Source organism: Silurus aristotelis (assembly GCF_946808225.1).
Source record: "Silurus aristotelis genome assembly, chromosome: 17".
Lineage (NCBI taxonomy): Eukaryota > Metazoa > Chordata > Actinopteri > Siluriformes > Siluridae > Silurus > Silurus aristotelis.
The window spans coordinates 15,570,847-15,591,171 of record NC_139590.1 but is presented as its reverse complement, the minus strand read 5'-3'; the positions used below and the strand labels follow the sequence as shown (position 1 = coordinate 15,591,171).

General features: G+C 38.1%; 2 protein-coding genes across 4 annotated transcripts in view; both read right to left on the bottom strand.

Annotated features, from left to right (window-relative positions):
* LOC310739668 (protein HID1-like) overlaps positions 1-20,325 on the bottom strand; it is a 484,702-nt gene that overhangs the window by 345,234 nt on the left and 119,143 nt on the right. The window lies entirely within an intron of this gene.
* Positions 1-20,325, bottom strand: part of cyth3b (cytohesin 3b) — a 37,276-nt gene that overhangs the window by 1,897 nt on the left and 15,054 nt on the right. For both annotated transcript variants that reach the window (XM_083565924.1, XM_083565923.1), the window contains exons 2-12: positions 18,993-19,075; positions 16,631-16,695; positions 14,449-14,515; positions 14,127-14,245; positions 13,641-13,721; positions 12,528-12,640; positions 11,547-11,695; positions 9,472-9,583; positions 796-872; positions 624-695; positions 341-495 (exon numbers count right to left, since the gene is read on the bottom strand). In XM_083565924.1, the coding sequence (XP_083422050.1) occupies positions 341-495; positions 624-695; positions 796-872; positions 9,472-9,583; positions 11,547-11,695; positions 12,528-12,640; positions 13,641-13,721; positions 14,127-14,245; positions 14,449-14,515; positions 16,631-16,695; positions 18,993-19,075 (1,093 nt within the window). The remainder of the gene's footprint in view (positions 1-340; positions 496-623; positions 696-795; positions 873-9,471; positions 9,584-11,546; positions 11,696-12,527; positions 12,641-13,640; positions 13,722-14,126; positions 14,246-14,448; positions 14,516-16,630; positions 16,696-18,992; positions 19,076-20,325) is intronic.

Genomic DNA, 20,325 nt, shown 5'->3' with positions numbered 1-20,325 from the left:
ATTTTTTGTTTATTTTTTGTATTCTGCCAGCTGTTTAAACAGCGTCCTCATGCACATTAAACCGCCCTGACTAGCAGAGATGTGTCCTACAAACAGCGCTCCAGTTTTCACGGCCCAAAAATCCTGTTAAGATGAGCTGCTCCTCTGCTTAGGAGAAAATAATACACTAAAGTTCATTAGCTGAAACGGATGCCATTTGAGAGCTGGGTCTGCTGGAGCTCCGTCTCTCCACCACAGTGCTATAGGCACAGACTAATCCCCTCACTGGTTCTGCCAGGAAAAACCTATGACAAGTATGGTGCAAAAGGAAACCCCCTTTTACTCTGCCAGTCAACCTTACTTTATAGATTTGATCCACTCCTCTTTCTCTTCTGGTGTAGGGGCTGATATCCTGTAGACCACATGGTTCCCTTCCACCACCCGGCCATCAGCCTCTGTCTTACACGCTTTGATCACCTGACCCTTGTGGCTGGGGTTGTAAAGTTCGAAACAGTTCTGCAAAGGAATCAAAAAATGTCACTACTTAACATTTTTAAAACGATGGCAAAATATTTATGACAGCATGAAGCATCTTGCTTATAGGTTGGTCTGGGGCAAATATGTGGTTGAGAGGAGACACTTACAGGCTTCCTGGGCTCATCCACCTCTCTGATACTGAGGTTCTCCAGAGGAATGATTCCCCGAGGCTCCTTGTCCTGTGACACATACACACAATCATAAGCATTACCACTAGCACTATTTTGCTAGAAATTGGACATATCAATTACAAAAAATGTAAAACCTAAATAAACGAACCGTTGTGTACTCAAAGTAGTACAGGCAGTTGTCGGTTAAAATGAACCACCGCCTTTTCCAGGTTTTTACTCTTCCTCCTGTAGGCAAAAAAACAGAAACATGTGACATCATTAACCAAAGTCAAGTATATACACCTGATCTGACACAACAGCAAGCTGATCTTATCGGCCAGCATCAGTGGAGCATGACAAGGCAAACATTACTTAAGTTCAAAATTTTATTGAGTCACAGTGCAACAAAATTTGGTTAACTGTCAATGTATGTCTAGGAAATAAAGTTTTCATTTCTATTGCAATTACTGCTTATTCTCACTTGTGTGTATGTGTATACTGGCATGCGTTTTCTTACTGGACTCTCTAAGAGATATTTATTGTGTCAATTTAGAACAATTGGTCATGACTGAACTGTTCTGAATAACTTATCTGACTTGTATTAGTAACAATTTAATGTGTTTGCAGTTGAAACTAAAATACTTTGTGTAAATAGCCCTAGTATGCACACAATATGTGCACATTTCCACATTGCATAGCAGTACATCATCCTCAAGAGAATCTGATTTTAACCCCTGGCCACAGAAATCAATCGTTTGGAAATTAACACGTTCCTCAACAGTGTTTTTTCGATGCTTGCTTTTCTTTTCAGATGTTGTGCATTGTGCATAGAACTTGACCCAGAAAATGCAGAGCTTTCAGGCTTTTAATTTTGGACACGGTTCAAAAGTCATGACCATATACACACTTCCAAATTAGGCCCAGGTTTGATCCAGATGATAGCACTAAAGCACATGGCCACTCCTCAATCAGAGCGCCAAATTTCACAACTTTTTAACACATGGTTCTATGGGCTGCCCTGGACACCAGAGCCAGATGAAGAAAAAAAGTAGGGTGTCATTAGGGACCCCTGAGGTGGTAGGTACAGAAAGTTCGCCATTAGTGAAAAGAGAGAGCTGGAAATTTGTAGGACGTTAACTAGGAAGGTGGGAGTGGAATTCCAGGTCATCACAAGGCACATAAAGTAGATGACCTTAAATACACAATGGATATAAAAGTCTATACATCCCTGTTAGATGACGTAATACATAAAACCAAGAGAAATCCTCTCAAATTATTTTCCACTGCTAATTTGTTATATCAAGCAACACAATTTAAATAGACAAATAGAAATTACTATTAGCATTTATTACTATGAAAGCTTAATAAAGCAAAAGAAATAACTTGAGTTATTTACCTTACAAATATACTCCAATAAACCAATCACACTTGTCTTCCAAAAGTAATCAGCAATACTAATATTTTGATTTACCCCAAAATAAAGATCAGCTGTTTCTGTAGGACTTTCTTCACATCATCGTTACATACCAGTGCTAAAGCCTTGGACCACTAAAAATTTACAAAGCATGTACATAATCTCATTGCTGAAAGTTATGTAAAGGCCACCATCAGAAAATGGAGCACCATAGTGACATCACCAAGAACTGGACATCCCTTGAAAACCGATGGAAGGACAAAACAAAAAATGTATCTAAAAGGCTGCTAAGAGACGTAGAGCTAGAGCTGCAGGAATATCTGACGAGTCCTGGTCACAAAGAAGTAAAAGAAATTTCACATGAGTATATAAAAGAAGTCCAACGATTCGGAACAGCGGGCACTGTTGTGTGCTTTCAGGCTTTCAGATGAAATGCAAAAAGAAAGGAAACACGTCAGAGCCACAGGTCAGGGCAAAGGAACCCTGGGGCAAATGAATGAGGTTGTTCATGTAACTGGGGAAATCTTTTTAACACCCACTGCTCTTCTCCAACAGTGTCCTAACACCTTTGGTTTACAAGAACTTTGTCTGTATGACTTTGGAAGGGGAAAAAAAAATACAGCATCTGCTATGACTGTGACCAACTATTAATCATTGCCCTCATTATGATACTAAGATAAAAGGCAAAAACACGTCAAATACATTTGTATATTCAGAGACTCTCTCACTTGTTTGAACTTGTACTGTGCAACAATCAGGTTTCTTTCCCCGTCATGTTTGTAATTGGTCTGTGCAGTTATGCGAGCAAATCCTTACACTTTGCGTTCACACATGAGGCATCTGGTTTTGCTTCTACATATTAGCCTGAGTCATGTGGAGAACCTTGGCTGTGTGCGTCATGATTCCTGGGAGTGTACAGAGCTCAGCCTGTTACTGGAAAAGCAAACTGCAACGTTTTCCTTTAACGTGTCGAGTTGCTAATAGCGACAACAAGACGAAGCAGCAATGCGGCATTGGGTGGAAGTGACTCCGAAAATGGTCGCGCATTAAAGGAATACAAATATAGCCAACATGGCTAACACTGCAATAAAGGCCATGTGGACCTGACAACCCTTAACAAACCTAACTAGCTTCCATTTGTTATTAGCAAAGCTAGTTTTTTGTTGTTGTTGTATTAGCAGAAGTATTCCTTTAATGTATGAATGTCAATCTTTGTTTATGGAGGTGAAGTTTTCCAGTACAGAATTCAGGATCTGGGAAGAGAAGATGCCTTAGGGCTAACATGACACACTTGAGTAAATACTGTGCTTAATGTTGGGTAATACATGCTCACGTGCGGGATACGGCTGGTTCACACAGCCACAGGGCATGGAAACAAGGCAAAGGACTCTTCACATGAGGAATACTTTAGGGTGGATTTATTTTCCAGGTGTGAGGCTAAAGGGTAAATGGATACTCGACCTGCTTATTTATGCAAGTGACCCACAAAATAATGGTCCATGCCTATTTACTAACAGGATGCATGTAGTGTATGTATTTTGTCTTCATTTCAGCAGCTTTTTCATGTTTAATGAATTTGGGACATTTCTATCCACTAGACACATTAGAGCTGAGGATAAAATACTTGCTTTAAAGCATCAGTATTTAAATACTGGTATAGTTTTTGCCCTACATTATTGTCTGTTTTTGAATAAATAAAAGGCGATATTTAATTCAGAGAACAGCAGTGTCATGGTGTGCAAGTTAGATGTGGTTTGGGACCAAAATAACCTGTATAGAGCATCCGTGCAGCTGGGTCCAGGAGGTCAGATATGAAGCTCATCAACATAACCACTCTTTATTTTACACCTAAAGCAGCTTTTCTATAAAACATAATCCCTCACTGGTTATTTTTTCCTTACATACCACAGTGCTGTTGAACCTGACTAGTTTGAAGTTTATGTTGCACTTTCTATGACAATAGACGTGGCAGTAGCATCTGTTTTACTTCAAATCTCAGGTTTATCTTAATGCACTTATTCTAATACATTATTGGTTCTATAGCCAGAGCTCTACATAATCTAAAGCTAATTTATCACTGACACTGATAAATTAAGCATTTAACATGTAAAAAGTTGTCTCTAGTGTGAGTGCTTTGTTACTCAGAATCAGTAGTTTCTGCTACAGAAGATTTTTTTTTATGACACAGGATTTCATGGTTTACAGATTCTTTAGAGGAAAAGCTGTGTTATTGTCTCATTTATTTTGAAAGAAACAGAGAGAGTGTTAAGGCGGAATGTTCACTTTTTCATTGACGTTCAGTTAAAAAGCATGACATTCAATAGTGAAGATTCACTTCACTTCAGGGTGTGCTGTTATCAGAAAATAATCAACTTCGGGGTGGTAACAGTATAACAGCACTCCCCAGAGTGCTTTATTTCTTACATATTATATCTGTCAAACACAGAAACATGTATCACCAACAACAAGAGGAAATAATAGACTTGATTACACCACACTGATAATCCCCATTAATTAACCATAATATGCATTAATATGCTCTTTCCACTCTTATGGTTAACACATTTAGGATCACAGAAATGTATATATACAGTATATCACAAAACTGAGTACACCCCTCATATTTCAGAAACCATTTTAGTATTTTCTTCTGAAGGGACAATACTGTAGAAATTAAACTTGGATATATTTTAGAGTAGTCCGTGTGCAGCTTGTATAGCAGTACAGATTTACTGTGCTCTAAAAATAACTAAAAATACAGTCAATATTGTCAGAATAGCTGGCAACAAAAGTGAGCACACCCTAAGTGAACATGTTAAAACTGTGTCCAAACTGCTAATATTTGTGTGAGCACCATTATTATCTAGCACTGCCTTAATCCTCCAAGGGAAATCCTCCAAGGGAAATTTGGCAGACGCCCTTATCCAGAGAGACTTACATTTTTATGTGTCAGCTTGGTGTGGCTGGGATTTGAACTTCGAACGCATGTCCTTCAGATACAAAGTCCAATGCCTTAACCACTAAGCTACCACCTCCCCAGGTTGTTGCTGGGATCCTCTTCCACTCCTCCATAATGACATCATAGAGCTACTGGATGTTAGACACATAATGCTTCTTCACCTTCCACTTAAGGATGCCTTACAGGTGCTCAAAAGGATTCATGTCTGGAGACATACTTGGCCACCCCCTCACCTTTAGCTTCATTGGCAATGCAGTTGTCATCTTGGTGGTGTATTTGTGATTGTTATTATATTGGAAAACTGCCGTTCCACCCAGTTTCTGAAAGAAGGGCATCATGTTCTGCTTCAGAATGTCATAGTACATGTTCTAATCCATGTTTACCTCAATGAACTGCAGCTCCACAATACCAGCAGCACTCATGCAGCCCGAGACAATGTTGCTACCCCCACCATGATTGACTGTAGGCAAAACACATTTTTCTTGGTACATTTCACCAGGGTGTCACCACACATGCTAGACACCATCTGAGCCAAACAAGTTTATCTTAGTCTCATAAGACCACAGGACATGTTTCCAGTAATTCATGCTCTTGGACAGGTTGTCTTCAGCAAACTGTTTGTGGGCTTTCCTGTGAGCCAGCTTCAGAAGAGGCTTTCTTCTGGGACGACGGCCATGCAAACCGACTTGTTGCAGTGTGCGTCATATAATCTGAGCACTGACAAGCGGACCTTCAGCTTCTGCTATATCTAAAACAATACTGGCAGCACTCATGCATCTGGGGTTTTTTTATCCAGCTTATGCACAGCATGAGGAATCAACTTCTTTGATAGACCCTTGGCGAGGCCTGTTCTGAGTGGAACCTGTCTTGGAAAACCTCTGTATGACCCTGGCCACTGAACTGTAACTCAGTTTAAGTGTGTTACAGACCTTCTTATAGCCTCAGCATCTTTGTGGAGAGCAACAATTCTAATTCTCAATTCCTCAGAGTTCTTTGCCATGAGGTGCCATGTTGAACATCCAGTGGTCAGTATGAGAGAATTGTACTCGAAGCACCAAATGTTACAAGCTCAAATACAAGATACACAAATTTGTTTGGTCCTGTCAAGGAATGGGTCACTTAACCCTAGGGTGGCTTTGCATGGTTTTGTTGCCAGCTATTTAGACAATAATGGCTATATGTTGAGTTATTTTCAGAGCACAGTAAATCTGTACTTCTATAGAAGCTGCACATTGACTACTCTAAAATATATCCAATATATCGTCCCTTGAGAACATAAACTAAAATGGTTGCTCAAATGTGAGGGGATATACTGTATATTATAGAATGTTAATTCTTCTGCAAACTGCCACTATACTATGAACTATCTATTTGTATACATACAGTGCCAGTCAAAATTTTGGAAACACCTTTTAGCATTTTTGAGACATATGCATGTTCCTTTGTTTATATGCAACAAACTAGGTAAAAGTCAAAAACATACAAGAATTGGACAGTGACTGACTAGAAGAAAGCTCTGTGGATACATGAGTCCAAATTGGTTTTGGAGCAGGGGAGGTTGGAGACTTATTCAGGATGAACAGAATACTTAACCCACATGGCTACAATTCCATATATCAATGCCATTCAATTCAGGATTTATCTATTTTGACTTCACCATACAGGACAATGACATGAAGCATACATTCAACTGGAGTGTTATGTATGGAATGGCATCCCCAGTCTTCGCCCTTAAACTCTATTGACCTATATTGGGATGAACTAGATTGCAAGGTGAGAAAGAAATCTCCAACTAGTAAAAAACACCTTTGGCAAATGTTTGGAGAAACAACTGATCAGGCATAAAATTACGACCACCTGCCTAACATTGTGTTAGTCCCCTTTTGCTGCCAAAACAGATCTGACCCTTCGAGCATTAACTTATTCAGCATATCTGTTGGATCGGACCACACGGGCCAGCCTTTGCTCCCTCAAATATCAAAGAGCCATAACCCTGTCACCGGTTCACCACTGTTCCTTCCTTGGACCACTTTTGATAGATACTGACCACTGCAGACTGGGAACACCCCACAAGAGATGCAGTTTTGGAGATACTCTGACCCAGTCGTTTAGCCATCACAATTTGTCCCTTGTCAAACTCGCTCAAATCCTTACACTTACCCATTTTTCCTGCTTCTAATTCATCAAGTTCGAGGACAAAATTTTCACTTGCCTAATATATCCCACCCATGAACAGGTGCCATGATGAAGAAATAATCAGTGTTATTCAGTGTGTTATGCCTCATCAGTGTACATTTGTCCATTTCAGACCATTAATTTTAATAGATTGTTGCATGTAAATAATAATAGTGTTTCCAAACCTTTGACAGGCACTGTGTATATACACACACACACACACACACACACACACACACACACACACACACACACACACACACACACACACACACACACACACACACACACACACACACACACACACACACACACACACACACACACACACACACACACTGAACTGCTGAGAAACCTGTCCATAAGATTTTTGATGCTCTTTGAACATCCCATTCCACATTTGCCATTATAAAAACCTCCACTCTTCTGGGAAGATGTTCCACTAGATTTTGCGGAGTACTTGTGAAGATTTGTGCTCATTCAGCTACTGTGCAAGGGCATTAGGACAGTCAGGTACTGATGAAGGGCGAGGAGGCCTGGGGTGCAGTTAACATTCCAATACATCCCGAAGGTGTTTAGTAGGGTTAAGATCAGAGTTTTTATAGCAGGCCACTCAAGATCATTGACACCATATGTAAAATCATATCTTTATGGGGCTCGTTTTGTGAACAGGGGCAGTGTCATGCTGGAACACGTTTGGGTTTTCTAGTTTAAGCAAAGGGTAAATGTAATGCTACCACATCCAAAAACATCCTATTTGTGGGTCTCTAAATTTCTCATAGATAGATAGATAGATAGATAGATAGATAGATAGATAGATAGATAGATAGATAGATAGATAGATAGATAGATAGATAGATAGATAGATAGATAGATAGATAGATAGATAGATAGATAGATAGATAGATAGATAGATAGATAGATAGATAATTAAACATTTCAGCTGGCTCATCTTTGAATGTGCTGTAGAGGGTCTGTGAGATGCTCTAAATTACGTTTGTACTTTTCTTGTTGCGCATATATACATCATCGGGATTTCTCTAAAGAAAGTGATGCAATTATGCGCTAGCCATTTTTTAATATCTCTGTATTAACATGTACTAACCACCTCAAATGTATGAGTATGATGTTTAAAACAAGTCCGCTCTGTTATATACACCATGTGCTATTTTTAGGTAACTGTAATAGATATTTGTAAATTAGGAGAAAGAAATCTTCTCTTTCCACACTGCCTAAAGAGGACTGGGGTGGGAGGGTAATAACTCTGCACACTAGAGTTGCTGGCATGTATATGAGCCTGCAGAGATCTTACATACTGCTGGAGGAATGTGTTTATGCATGTGTGTGTGTGTGTGTGTGTGTGTGTGTGTGTGTGTGTGTGTGTGTGTGTGTGTGTGTGTGTGTGTGTGTGTGTGTGTGTGTGTTCCAGGCTAGGCAATAATCCAAAAGTGTGAGGCTCGACCATGCTGACAAACAGCAATATGACCCCTGACCTGGTCAGTCCTCAGTAACCAATTAGAGAACAGATACTAGGTTTTAATAGCCACTGTGAGAAGATGCAGAGAGCTTCGGAATGATGAGGGGATGCAAGGATCAAAGGAGGAGGTGAAATGAGACGAGAGGAGAAAGGACACTCGGGATTTAGCGGTAGTGCTCTCCGAGGTTACCTACCTCCTTGAGAAGAGACAGGCGGACACACAACAGAAGGATGGGGGAATGGGGGTGCAGAGGGAACAGAATAAAGAAACACAAGAAGGAACGTTTAACAATAAACAAGGCACACGCAACCACATCTAGGAACTAAATTGCAGACATGCTGTGAGGAGGGGTGGGCAAGTATTAAAAACACATGTGAGTTAATACACTGCAGGGGGAAACATTAAAAAAAATCTGTGCTTCACACAAAAATATGATTGGGAATTAAAAATAGCACAGTGGAATACAAAGGACTTGCTTTGTGAGCTTCTAAAAAGGTCTTAGGAGTCAAGAGTAATATGACTGTATTGCTATTTTTGAGGGTCTTAATAGTAAAAGCGGCGTATAGTATATGTATTTCACATTTCATGACATCTTTCTCTCCAGAATTACTTATTAAATACAGCGCAGTTATAAGCCAGTAAATGTAAATGGTGGCATTTGCAGTTTTCACTAACACCTCAGTGTGTGTTTCGCTGGAGTGTTTACGTGTGATAGCACTGCCTTGTGGAGCGACAGAGTGATGGAAAGGATGGAAGAGCAACACGACAGTGACCAGTGAAAAAAGAAAGTGTGTGAAGAAGACTTCTTTCTCTACTGACCTAGCTTAAGCAGCCAGCCTTCTCTGTCGGGGTTGAAAAATGTGTGGGTGAGGTCGTTGCCGTCATCCTCCGGGATCTTAAAGGGCTCACTTTTAATGCTCTCGTACAAGTTCTGATCAGGAGCAGGAAGGAAAAAAAAGAAGGACAAATTAGGTGACACATTATCACTTGTTCTACATACAGATGTTAAAAAAACAGTGAAGCGTTGAAATATTTATCTCCATTCTATGGCCACTGGTGGATTAATCATGACAGGAATGTAATGCTGAGTCATTCAAATAGAAAACAGGTTGAAGCGGTCAGCTAGTTTCGAATGAGGTGAGGTTTCTGGGTAAAAAAAAAAAAAGAGTCATGCAGTATACAAGATAAAAGATCTTATCTGGTAACCACTGCTTGACTGGTTCTATCATCTATCAGGGTACAACAAAGGCATGATTTCAGACTCTTTTCTGTCCTGGCACCAAGGTGGTGGAACAACTTCCACTTGATGTCTGATCACCTGAGTAACTAGCAGTCTTTAGACGATGTCTAAATACCTACTTCCCACAGAGGTTCTTAAATGATCATTTATTGGGTTAAAAAAATTGCTTTGCAACTACATTAGAGAACTCCAAACAGAGTTTTCAAGGGATTGTATTCTTAGTCTGTGTCTTGATTAGATTTTCTATAACAGCACATCTCAGGTTTTCTTCGAATGTGTTCAAACATTATAATATTTTATTGTTTCCCTATAGTATTAGCTCATTTACAGGTCGGATGCTCCACATAATCTGATAAAAATGCTCAATTTGTTGATACGGTGAATTTTTCTCTAAGGAGACATTTATTTATCTTTTAAGGAAGGAGTCATGGCTTGTCAGTGCTCATCTTCAGGATGAAAGATGTTGTGCTTATCGGATTCCCTGTACCATGACAAAAGCGCATTTTTTTTATTCTTATTAACTCCAACAGAGAATAGAAATCCAGGCTGGGGAGGGGGTGACTATTTATAAGTGATAACAGAAGGTAAGGTTTCATTTTGTAAATGTTCCACAATATTAAATGTACATGTTTGTTAAAAAAAAATTTGATTGCTGTTTGACCACTGTGGTATAAGAAGAAGAAAACACTTCAGTATATAGTTATAGTAATTCCGGCCACCATGTCATCGATTCATTTTCTTATAAAACCATTCCCGCATATGTTTAGGTGATATCATCTAATATAGTGTAATAAAATGATTAGTAGCCCAATATAAACTTTCTTTCAGCTTCTCCCATTAGGGGTTGCTACAGCGGATGATCCGTATTCGTGATCCGCATGTTCGATTTGGCACATGTTTTTACTCTGGATGCCCTTCCTAATTTAACCCTCCCCATTTATCCAGGCTTGGGACCAGCACTAAGAGTGAACTGGCTTGTGCAACCATAATGGCTGGGTTATTAGTAGCCCAATAGAATAAATAAAATTTTGTACATCCATCTATCTGGTAAAAGTTTACTCAATATGTTTTTCTGAAACTGAATTAGTATTAGTCCTGTACATAAAAAGTTAACTAATAGTATAGTATACACAAGCAAATTAAGTATACTTAGTAAACTGAAGGTTTACAGTACATTAAGTATATTTTTCTTCACGTATAATAGTATGATTGTCTTAAGCTTGGATAATATTCTACAAATTTCTTCGTAAAGTCTGTTTTGTATAGATTGGTAAGATTGTCCTGCCAGTAAGCACTTTTCCATGTTGTCCAATCAAGGCCTCTGTATAAACGTTCTGTGTGTTATCCGCGCATGTGGGAAAGTCTATCTCACAGCCTTTTGTCAGGTTTTTTGCTACACTAAATCATAGCTAATGCACTTGTGACACAAACTAATTATTAAATTTTGAGATATTTCCCAATACTCCAATGTATTTATCCACACCCTCAAATAATTAACAGGATTAAAATTCAACAATAAAGTGGCGGGAAAAAAAACCTATGTACCATGAAAATAACTACTGCTCTACTTGCTGATACCATGAGGAAAGTGTTAGAAGCAGCATTGTTAGCATGCACAGAAATGGTGCTTAAAGGTTAGCAGTGAATACAATACCCTGAGCAGCTCCTCTGGTAGGTCTCCTCCTTCATTGATTCCCCTGTTCATGGAGATGAACCGCTCCACAGCAGGCTTGTCCCTGACATTAGGGTTGTGAAGGCTGGTGTTCAGCATGATGATTGCAAAAGACAGGACATAGCAAGTGTCTACAAAACAACAACAACATATGAAACATAATGCCACTACTACATCAATACCAGCGCAGATTTGAAAGCACACAGTTAAATACAACTACAAATATACATCCGATTCACAAAACTCAAACTGTAATTTTAAAGCAAAATGATTCAGCTTTAGCTGCGTATATGCAAATGACTTCCTATATTATAAAACCCATCATAATTTACCCTTATAGCCATGTCAGTTGCATGAAACATCTGAATTCAGGTGTTGGGACAGTAAGCCAAAAGAAAATATAAATAATTTAGAAAAAGTAATAATTGTTTATACTTTTAGTGTCAGTATAAACAATGTCAATTACGTATTCTGAGTGTCTGCTACAGACAGGGACCCTTAAGTTAAGAGTTCTCACTGTGAAGGGTTTGGCTTTTAAGAAAACCCTTTAACAGTGTAAGGCTCTAAACAAATTGTAATTTATAAACTGTGACCTTTGAGTAGTCACAGGGTCATACCATGAATTTTTCATAAACACATCTCCTTCTATTGATCTATTGATCTATTTTTCCAAAGAGCCGCACGGACTGACCTGAGATTCATTTAGTTTTCAAAGATGGTCAGTGAGGTAATTAGAGACCAATTTTTCTGATGAACCAGCTGACAATAAATGAGCACTAATGCTCTGTGTTGTACCCAAAAATGCATGGATTTCATTATGCTGTAGATACAAATACAAGACGGCACACAATCTTTAGTCTTCGTGATCAATAGAACTTGGTGAAGAAGAGATAGAAGCGACAGATGGAAAAGACGCCATTGCTCTGATTGTTAATGCAATAAGAAAAAGACCGCCAGTCTGACCTGTGGATTGGAAGACTCCTGGGTTGCACTGACAGTACCGGGATGCAAAGGCCTCCATCATTCTATCGATCTTCTGTGCCTCACCCGGCAGCCTGAAGCTCCACAGAAATTGCCTGCACAGAAAGTGTGTGGGTGGCTCAACCAGAGAGCTAAAGCATCAATAACAATAAGAGGAGTATGTTCTAAGAACAAACCCTCAGGTGGGGCTCACATTTATGAACATGCTGGAGCTGCAATGGAACATGACTTTGCACAACCAACTCACGCTCATGCATAAACCTGGTCAAATGTCGACTTTTTCGATTCTAGGCACTTAAACATGTTTCTCATCTGCTAGTATCTAATGTAATTTCTTCTGAATGTGTGATCCACAAAGAGCATCAAAGATATGCCACAACCCCGAATGATCTAAACAGATCTTACAGAAACTTAACAAAATCAGCTACATATGGAAAAAAGTGAAAAATTTGAGCCTTTGTATTGATATTACTGAAGAAAAGGACGAAGATAGGACTGCATCCTCCATCAGTTTGAGGAATATTTCTGGGATGATGAGCACTGAAGTTGGTAGAACGCCTCCAAAAACAAAAAGCAACTTTGTATAAAAGTTTGCAAGACATATGATCAAGAAATATGAATCATCAGTCATAATATTCTGATTGTTTTCCCAATTAAGTGACAGACAAAAAAAAAGAAAAAAAAAAATCTTTAAAACTTTGTGCATAAGATGAAGCGACAGGTATAAAAAGTCAAAGTCAAAGATTTTGAATACCAGCTTACACTAAATATGAAAAAAGAAAGCATTTGTTTTGAATGAAACTTCATTAGTAGGCAAGGACTAAAAAGCATTTATAACCGTGTATATTTATGGAAAAACTAAATTATGAGAACTTGTTAAGAATCATGAGTTGATAAAGGGAAATAGTCTTCACTAGTTGTCTCTGTTCACGGGTCGCCCTTAAATCGGTAATACAACCAGTGTTGTTGGCTAAATGACTTGCCGTTAATGTATTTTTAATAGGGTCACTTAAACATTTTGAAACCTGAAACAACTTATGGTTGTTGCTTATTATTATATAAACCAGAGGTGTTGTGTGTGCAGATCCAACCCACCTTAACGCCTGTACAAGATTGAGGTCTGCAAATTCATGGAGCTCCACGAAGGCCTGAAGCACTTTAATGTTGAAGTCATCTCTGTGAAGACACATATAAATCTCTCAAAATAAACTCCAAACACCATGAATGCCAAAATCCCACCATTGGTGCTTCTCAGCAGCACAAGTTATTGTTTTAGAGAATGAGAATTTACAATGGCTCAGAGCCAAACCACTGCACAGGATAAGAATCAGACTTTTTGTCCGTCTAAGTTATACAGCTTCGAAAGCGTATTGTTTTGACAGGCATGTCCCTAGAGTTGTCCCGTTTACTTTGAAGAGATAAGAAACACATGTGGCCTCTGGTGATTTCTTTCTGCCACACAGTTTTGTGGCCGTTCTGCACAATAAATCCAGACAGACTATTTCCGGAAGATTTATGCCACGTTTAGCACCAGGATCCCAACTTTACCAGGGGGACAGACAAAAATGAAAAAGGTCTTACCGTTCCCCTAAGTAATCCCCAATGACTGTTTTGTTCAGACCCTCCCCTTTGTAGAGGAACTGGGCTATATCATCAGGGGTGTGTTGAAGGAGGTCATTCTCCAAGAGAAACTGGATCCCCTAAAAGTCAAACAAGCACATAATGTTCCAAACCTATCAAAGCAAGCAAACCTTGAAATCTACATTTTTCTTTCTATGCTTTATTGAACTGCTGATAAATAATAACTGCTGAATCTGAATGTGAATTTGATAGATTACTTTTTATTTTATTTTATTTTTTTATGGAGCTCATAAATATTTATAGTTCATTTATTAAGACTTGCCTTTTTGGGATCCATGTTGAATTTCTTTCTTCCCATGGCAATCTGTTTGTTCCTCTGTGTGGTTTTGCTATAATGTACAGAATGAACACAAAAAAATAACAAAATTATTTGCATTGTGTGCTGTTCTTAAACAACTTCTCTGCAAGAAAGAACATCTCAAAATATGTTATCAAAAAGTGAAGAATGCGTCATGATCATTCCTGCCTACAAAGCGATGAAATAGTTATGATAGAATATGTTTACAATGAATAGAATTTGAATAATGATATGTAAATTGGTGCTTTGCATAAACTGGTGTTTGAAGTTTAAATCTAACGATCTCTACAAAATATGTAAAAAAAAAAAAATATATATATATATATATATATATATATATATATATATATATATATATATATATATATTTTTACATATAAGAAAAAGCACAATTATTTAATGATGCACAAGAACATAAAACCTGGTTTGTCTTACATTCATGCATAAGAAGAGCATGAAGAGTATAAGAAAAAGCCAAACAGTCTTAAAGATGTGTGGTATATATAGAAACTACTCGCAGTCACATTTTCTTGTAAGTGATGTGTTATAACCCAGATTAACACCTCAAAAAAACCTAATTGGCTGATAAACCTGTAGGAAGCTAAATAAAAAAAAAATCTAAATTAGCTTACACACATTAGTTTAAGATCAAGATTTTCCCAAATTAACAAAGTTTCATAATTGCAGATTTTTCTATAATTCATATAAGCTAATTTATATTACAGTTTTATATCACAGCCAATTTTGTATTATAACAGTTACATTAAAATCCAATAGAAAAGATATCAGATGTGAGGATGTGTGACAACTTGGGAAAAACACACTTCAAAATGAAACATTAACTACAATGCGCTTGCTGTCCACTATCACCTGGACACCTGTTTATTTATGCAGTAATAAAGGTTGAAAGCATCTGTTAATGTTACCATAAAACATCAGAATGGGGGGGGTGTCATTAATTGTGTCATTAACTGTGGAATGGCTCTTGGTACCAAATGAGCTTGTTTGACACTGCATGAAGATATGGTTTACATGTGTTAAAGGGCAAGATCTTTAGTGGCCTGCTATAGAGCTCTGACCTCAACCCTACTGAACAATATTGGGATGAATTGGAATGCTAAATGACCCCAGGCCTTCTTATCGTACATCAACACCTGACTTTACTAATGTGAATGAGCACAAATCTCCACAACACAATCTAATGGAACATCTTTCCAGGAGAGTGGAGGTTATTATATCAGCAAATTGGGACTGAATGTGGAATGGGATGTTCAGAAAGCATGTCTAAATATTATAGTCATGTGTCCACACACTTTTGTCTATATAGTGTATGTCTCTATAGAAATGTCAGTGCCGGGGGCCTTTAGTTCCAGTGAAGGGACGGTGTGTGAAGTGTGGGAAGACAGTTTGTGTGAGATGGTTAACTGTCCAAATACTTTTTCAACTATATAGTGTATTTGAATGTATTTATATAAAACACCTGTGGAACACCTTGATTAAATTATGATTCTCCAAGGAAATTATGCTATCATCTTCAGGTAAAATGATTGCATTTACTAAAACATTTAAACATTTTTGTTTAAAAAACAACAATTTATATCTACAATAACTCTTTAAATCATTCAATTAAATTAAATTAATTTTATTTGTATAGCGCTTTTAACAATAAACATTGTCTCAAAGCAGCTTTGCACAGATAATGTGGTGATAATGTGGTGATATGTTTTCTATCATTCTGCCACAAAATATTTCTAGCAAAACATTGTCCCAGACCACTATACATTTCAGTCACAACACTAGGTAACAGTCTGGCTTTCATCTCTTTTAATTTGACCACAGATTGTATGTACTCTCCGGCAGCTGCCTGCCTGACACACAATGATGTAGTCAGTCAGACAGATGACAGGTAGTGAATGAAGTGGGTTTACTGTACATGTACATGAGGACAAATTGCTGCATGTGACACTGCTGAATAAATAAAGGGGATTATCATGGGAAGCAGCTGCATAGCAGAGAGCATTAGTGTGTATTTAACTGTCCAGTGGTATTCAAGACTAAAATATATAACCGCTGCGTTTCCCTGTGCCACATATTCTGTTTGCCCATGTGCAGAAAAACAAGTTGCTGATCATATTCCTAAACTTACCTCTCTCCCACACAGGTGAGCTGCTCGATTTCCGTCATCACTTCTGCAATCTCGAACTTCAATCGCTGCCAAAGAGTGTCAGAGAATTAGCCTTCTGGTGGGAAAAGCCTTACAAATTATTTCACCTTTTTCAATCTTTATAGAAACTATCAAAATAATCAAGTTTGTGTCAACTCATGCTGCAAACATAGACTAGAGTGCCCTCGTTTAATTCTAGAAATAAATATATTAGGGATATAAATGTATTATTTACTAGTATTCGAAATGTATATATATTTATTTAAATGATCACTTAATCCCTTATCCCTAATGAGCAAGCCAGTGGCGACAGTGCCAAGGAAAGAAACCTTGAGGGAAACCAGATTCAAAAGGACACAAGATCTAAATCTCCATTCAATATAGTGTACTGTAATCAACTGTTTACTGATGTGGACTTAAATGTACATCAGTACATGGAATTTGCAGTCCTAAGCCATTGTTGCAGACTGTTTCTAATAATTACAGTGCAAAACCATCTTCATGGTTCTTATGGTTCACCTTTCCATTGAAGCATTGATCCTGTTACTTACAGTGGGGGAAATAGTCTAGAATGTTCAGGGTAGGTTTATTTTAACAAATTAGATTTTAAAAAATATCCAGGAAAAATAATAAATTAATATTATATATAAATTAATTTGTATTGGATCAAGTGAAATAAGTATTTGATCCCCTACCAACCAGCATGAATCCTGACCACCACACAACTAAATTAGTCCTGTCTTTAAGAAAGTACTACTAATATCAACTTATTATGTGTATAAAAGACACCTGTCACAGGATCAACCTCTTCCATTCAAAACTCTCCACCACCATGGTCTTATTTTGTATTACTTGTATTATCTTGTGTTATCTTGTGTTATCTTGTATACCATTGGCAAGACCAAAGAGCTTTTAAAGGAGGTCAGGGACAAGATTGTAGACCTGCGCAAGGCTGGAATGGGCTACAAGACCATCAACGAAAAGCTTGGTGAGAAAGAGACCACTGTTGGCGCAATAATCCAAGTAATACAAGATTAGTCAATCTTGAGCTCCATGCAAAATATCACCTCATGGTGTAAGGATGATTCAGAGAGAGGTAAGGGATCAGCCCAGAATTACAAGGGAGGAGCTTGTTAATGATCTCAAGGGAGCTGGGACCACAGTCACCAAGAAAACCATTGGTAACACACCAAGGTCTCGCTGCTCAAGGATTCACATAAAAAGGCCCATTTAAAGTTTGCCAATGAACACCTGAATGATTCAGAGAAGGCGTGGGAGAATGTGATGTGGTCAGATGAGACCAAAATTTAGCTCTTTGGCATCAACTCGACTCGCCGTGTTTAGAGACAGAGAAATGCTGAACATGACCCCAAGAACAACATCCTCACTGTCAAACATGGAGGAGGAAACATTCTGCTTTGGTGCTGTTTCTCTGCTAAGGGTACAGGAAGACTTCACCACATGAACAGGGCCATGCACTGCAGAATCTTGAGTGAGAACCTCCTGGCCTCAGTCAGAACACTGAAGATGGGTCATGAATGGGTCTTCCAGCATGTCAATGACAATGACAAAACATATGGCCAAGGCAACAGTGATCTTGTAGCTCATTCCAGGCTTGTGGAGGTCCACATTCCTGTCCCTGATGTCCTTTGACAGCTCTTTGGTTTTGGTCTTGCCCATGGTGGTGAAGAGGTCTGAATAGAAGAAGTTGATTCTGTAAATGGTGTCTTTTATACACATAACGAGTTGATATTAGAAGTTCTTTCCTAAAGGGACAGGACTAATTTGGGTATGGGTTAAAATACTTATTTCACTCGATCAAATACAGATTAATTTATAAATGTATAAAAATACATTTATAGCCTTTCTTTAATGTCTATTTTTATGGATTTTTTTACATTCTGTCTCACTCTGTTAATAATAATAATAATAATAAAATTAATAATAATAATAAACCTACCATAAAAAATATAGACTGTTCATTTTTTTGCTGATTTGGGGAAATCAGCAGGGGAATAAATAAAAATTTCCCCCACTGTATGTCATGGCCACCAAATATCTTCATTCTCTCACAATCTTTACACAATTCTCTCTCACTTGAAGTTAATAAGACAAGAATGTCATGGTACCGATAAACAAGGTAGTTTGGCACTCTGGTGCTGAAGACTCTCTGGCACTGGAGACTCTATATATCCTTGCAAATTTAAAGAAATGATCATGTATAGGACTGTGATGTGTGTATGTGATTTGTCTTATAGACCAATCACATCTTTTAGGAATAAACAGCGCAGCAGTTTAAGATGCAGTATTATGCAAAACAATATATAGCCTCAAAGTTACTCACCTCAATGTCGTCCAATAATTCTTTTTTTCTGCGCCTTATGTTTGTCAGCTCATCTCTCTCATCTAAGGACAGATCCTCAGGTACTACAAAAGAGAAAAGATAAAGATAGCTTTAAATATTGTCTGACAATGTTTATTGATCAGGGGTGACCAATGTTATTTTCAAAATACTGGTGTGGGTGTGGGGTTTTATTAAAATCAAACAGGAGCCACACCTGATTCCATCTGTTTAATTAGTTGATCTTGGCTTTCAGTACACTCAGGTGTGGCTTCTGTTTGGTTGATCTGAAAACGTTTACCCACACCAGCACGTTTTGATTAAGATTAAATACTGCCATTGTAAATGATAGAAATCTCTACACATTCTGGCTTGAGTTTGAAAAAAAAATAATAAAATATTTTATCCTCCTGCTTATAGAACTAGACAAATTTATTTCCAACTCGTCAATTGGGTGTAAAGAGATACTTTAAAATTCAGACTCCTTCATATGACAAAAATCTTAGAACTAAGTATCTGTTAGATAAATATTCATTGTTGATTTAGATCAAAGATTTACAGCTGAGACATAGAAAGACGGCTGCTAGATCCTTTTTACTGCACAGGAAATTGCTCACAAAAAGCACAAGAAGTGAAATAGTAGAATCGACAGTTGTAAACAGTAGCACCTTTGCATCTGTAAAATATTTTTGGGGGTTACATGGCTTTTAAGGAAAAATTTACCAATTTACCAATGGTAGCTCATGCTCATTTCTCCACACTTTTATAATGCTAGCTTTTATCCACTGCTTTAAAAGCAAAAGTCACTGTTGAATTACACTGTTAAGCTGCTTTGCAACTCATCATCCAGCAAATCCCAATCATCTTTCATCAATAGTACGTGTTCTATATTTAGCAAAACAAAATGACACTAGACACAAGCCATTAGTTTCAAGATGGTGAGAACTCTGACTGCCTGGAGTGACGGATGTGCTGCCAAAGCTCTGAACAGATGAACGTCGCTACATCTCATGAGTGTGTGAGGCCAACGAAGACGGTGGGTTGTTATTTCTGAAAAAAATCTTTGTAGTGAGGAAAGACTAGAGGACACAAACGTGCACATAAGCTGCGATTGTTACTAACAGGCTAAACTACGCCCCAACCCTCCTACACTGTTGTGAAGAATTTACTTGCTAAATAAAAGGCTTGAATGTCTCTGATTGCTCGGTCGCAGAGCTCGATGACAGGCACCCACTGTGAGTTTGAAAGAACACACTAGTGTTTAAAGCAAGGCGATGATTTAACAGTTTTGCGGCTAACATGCTGTGGCAGAAATGCCCTGGCGGAATGAAAGTTT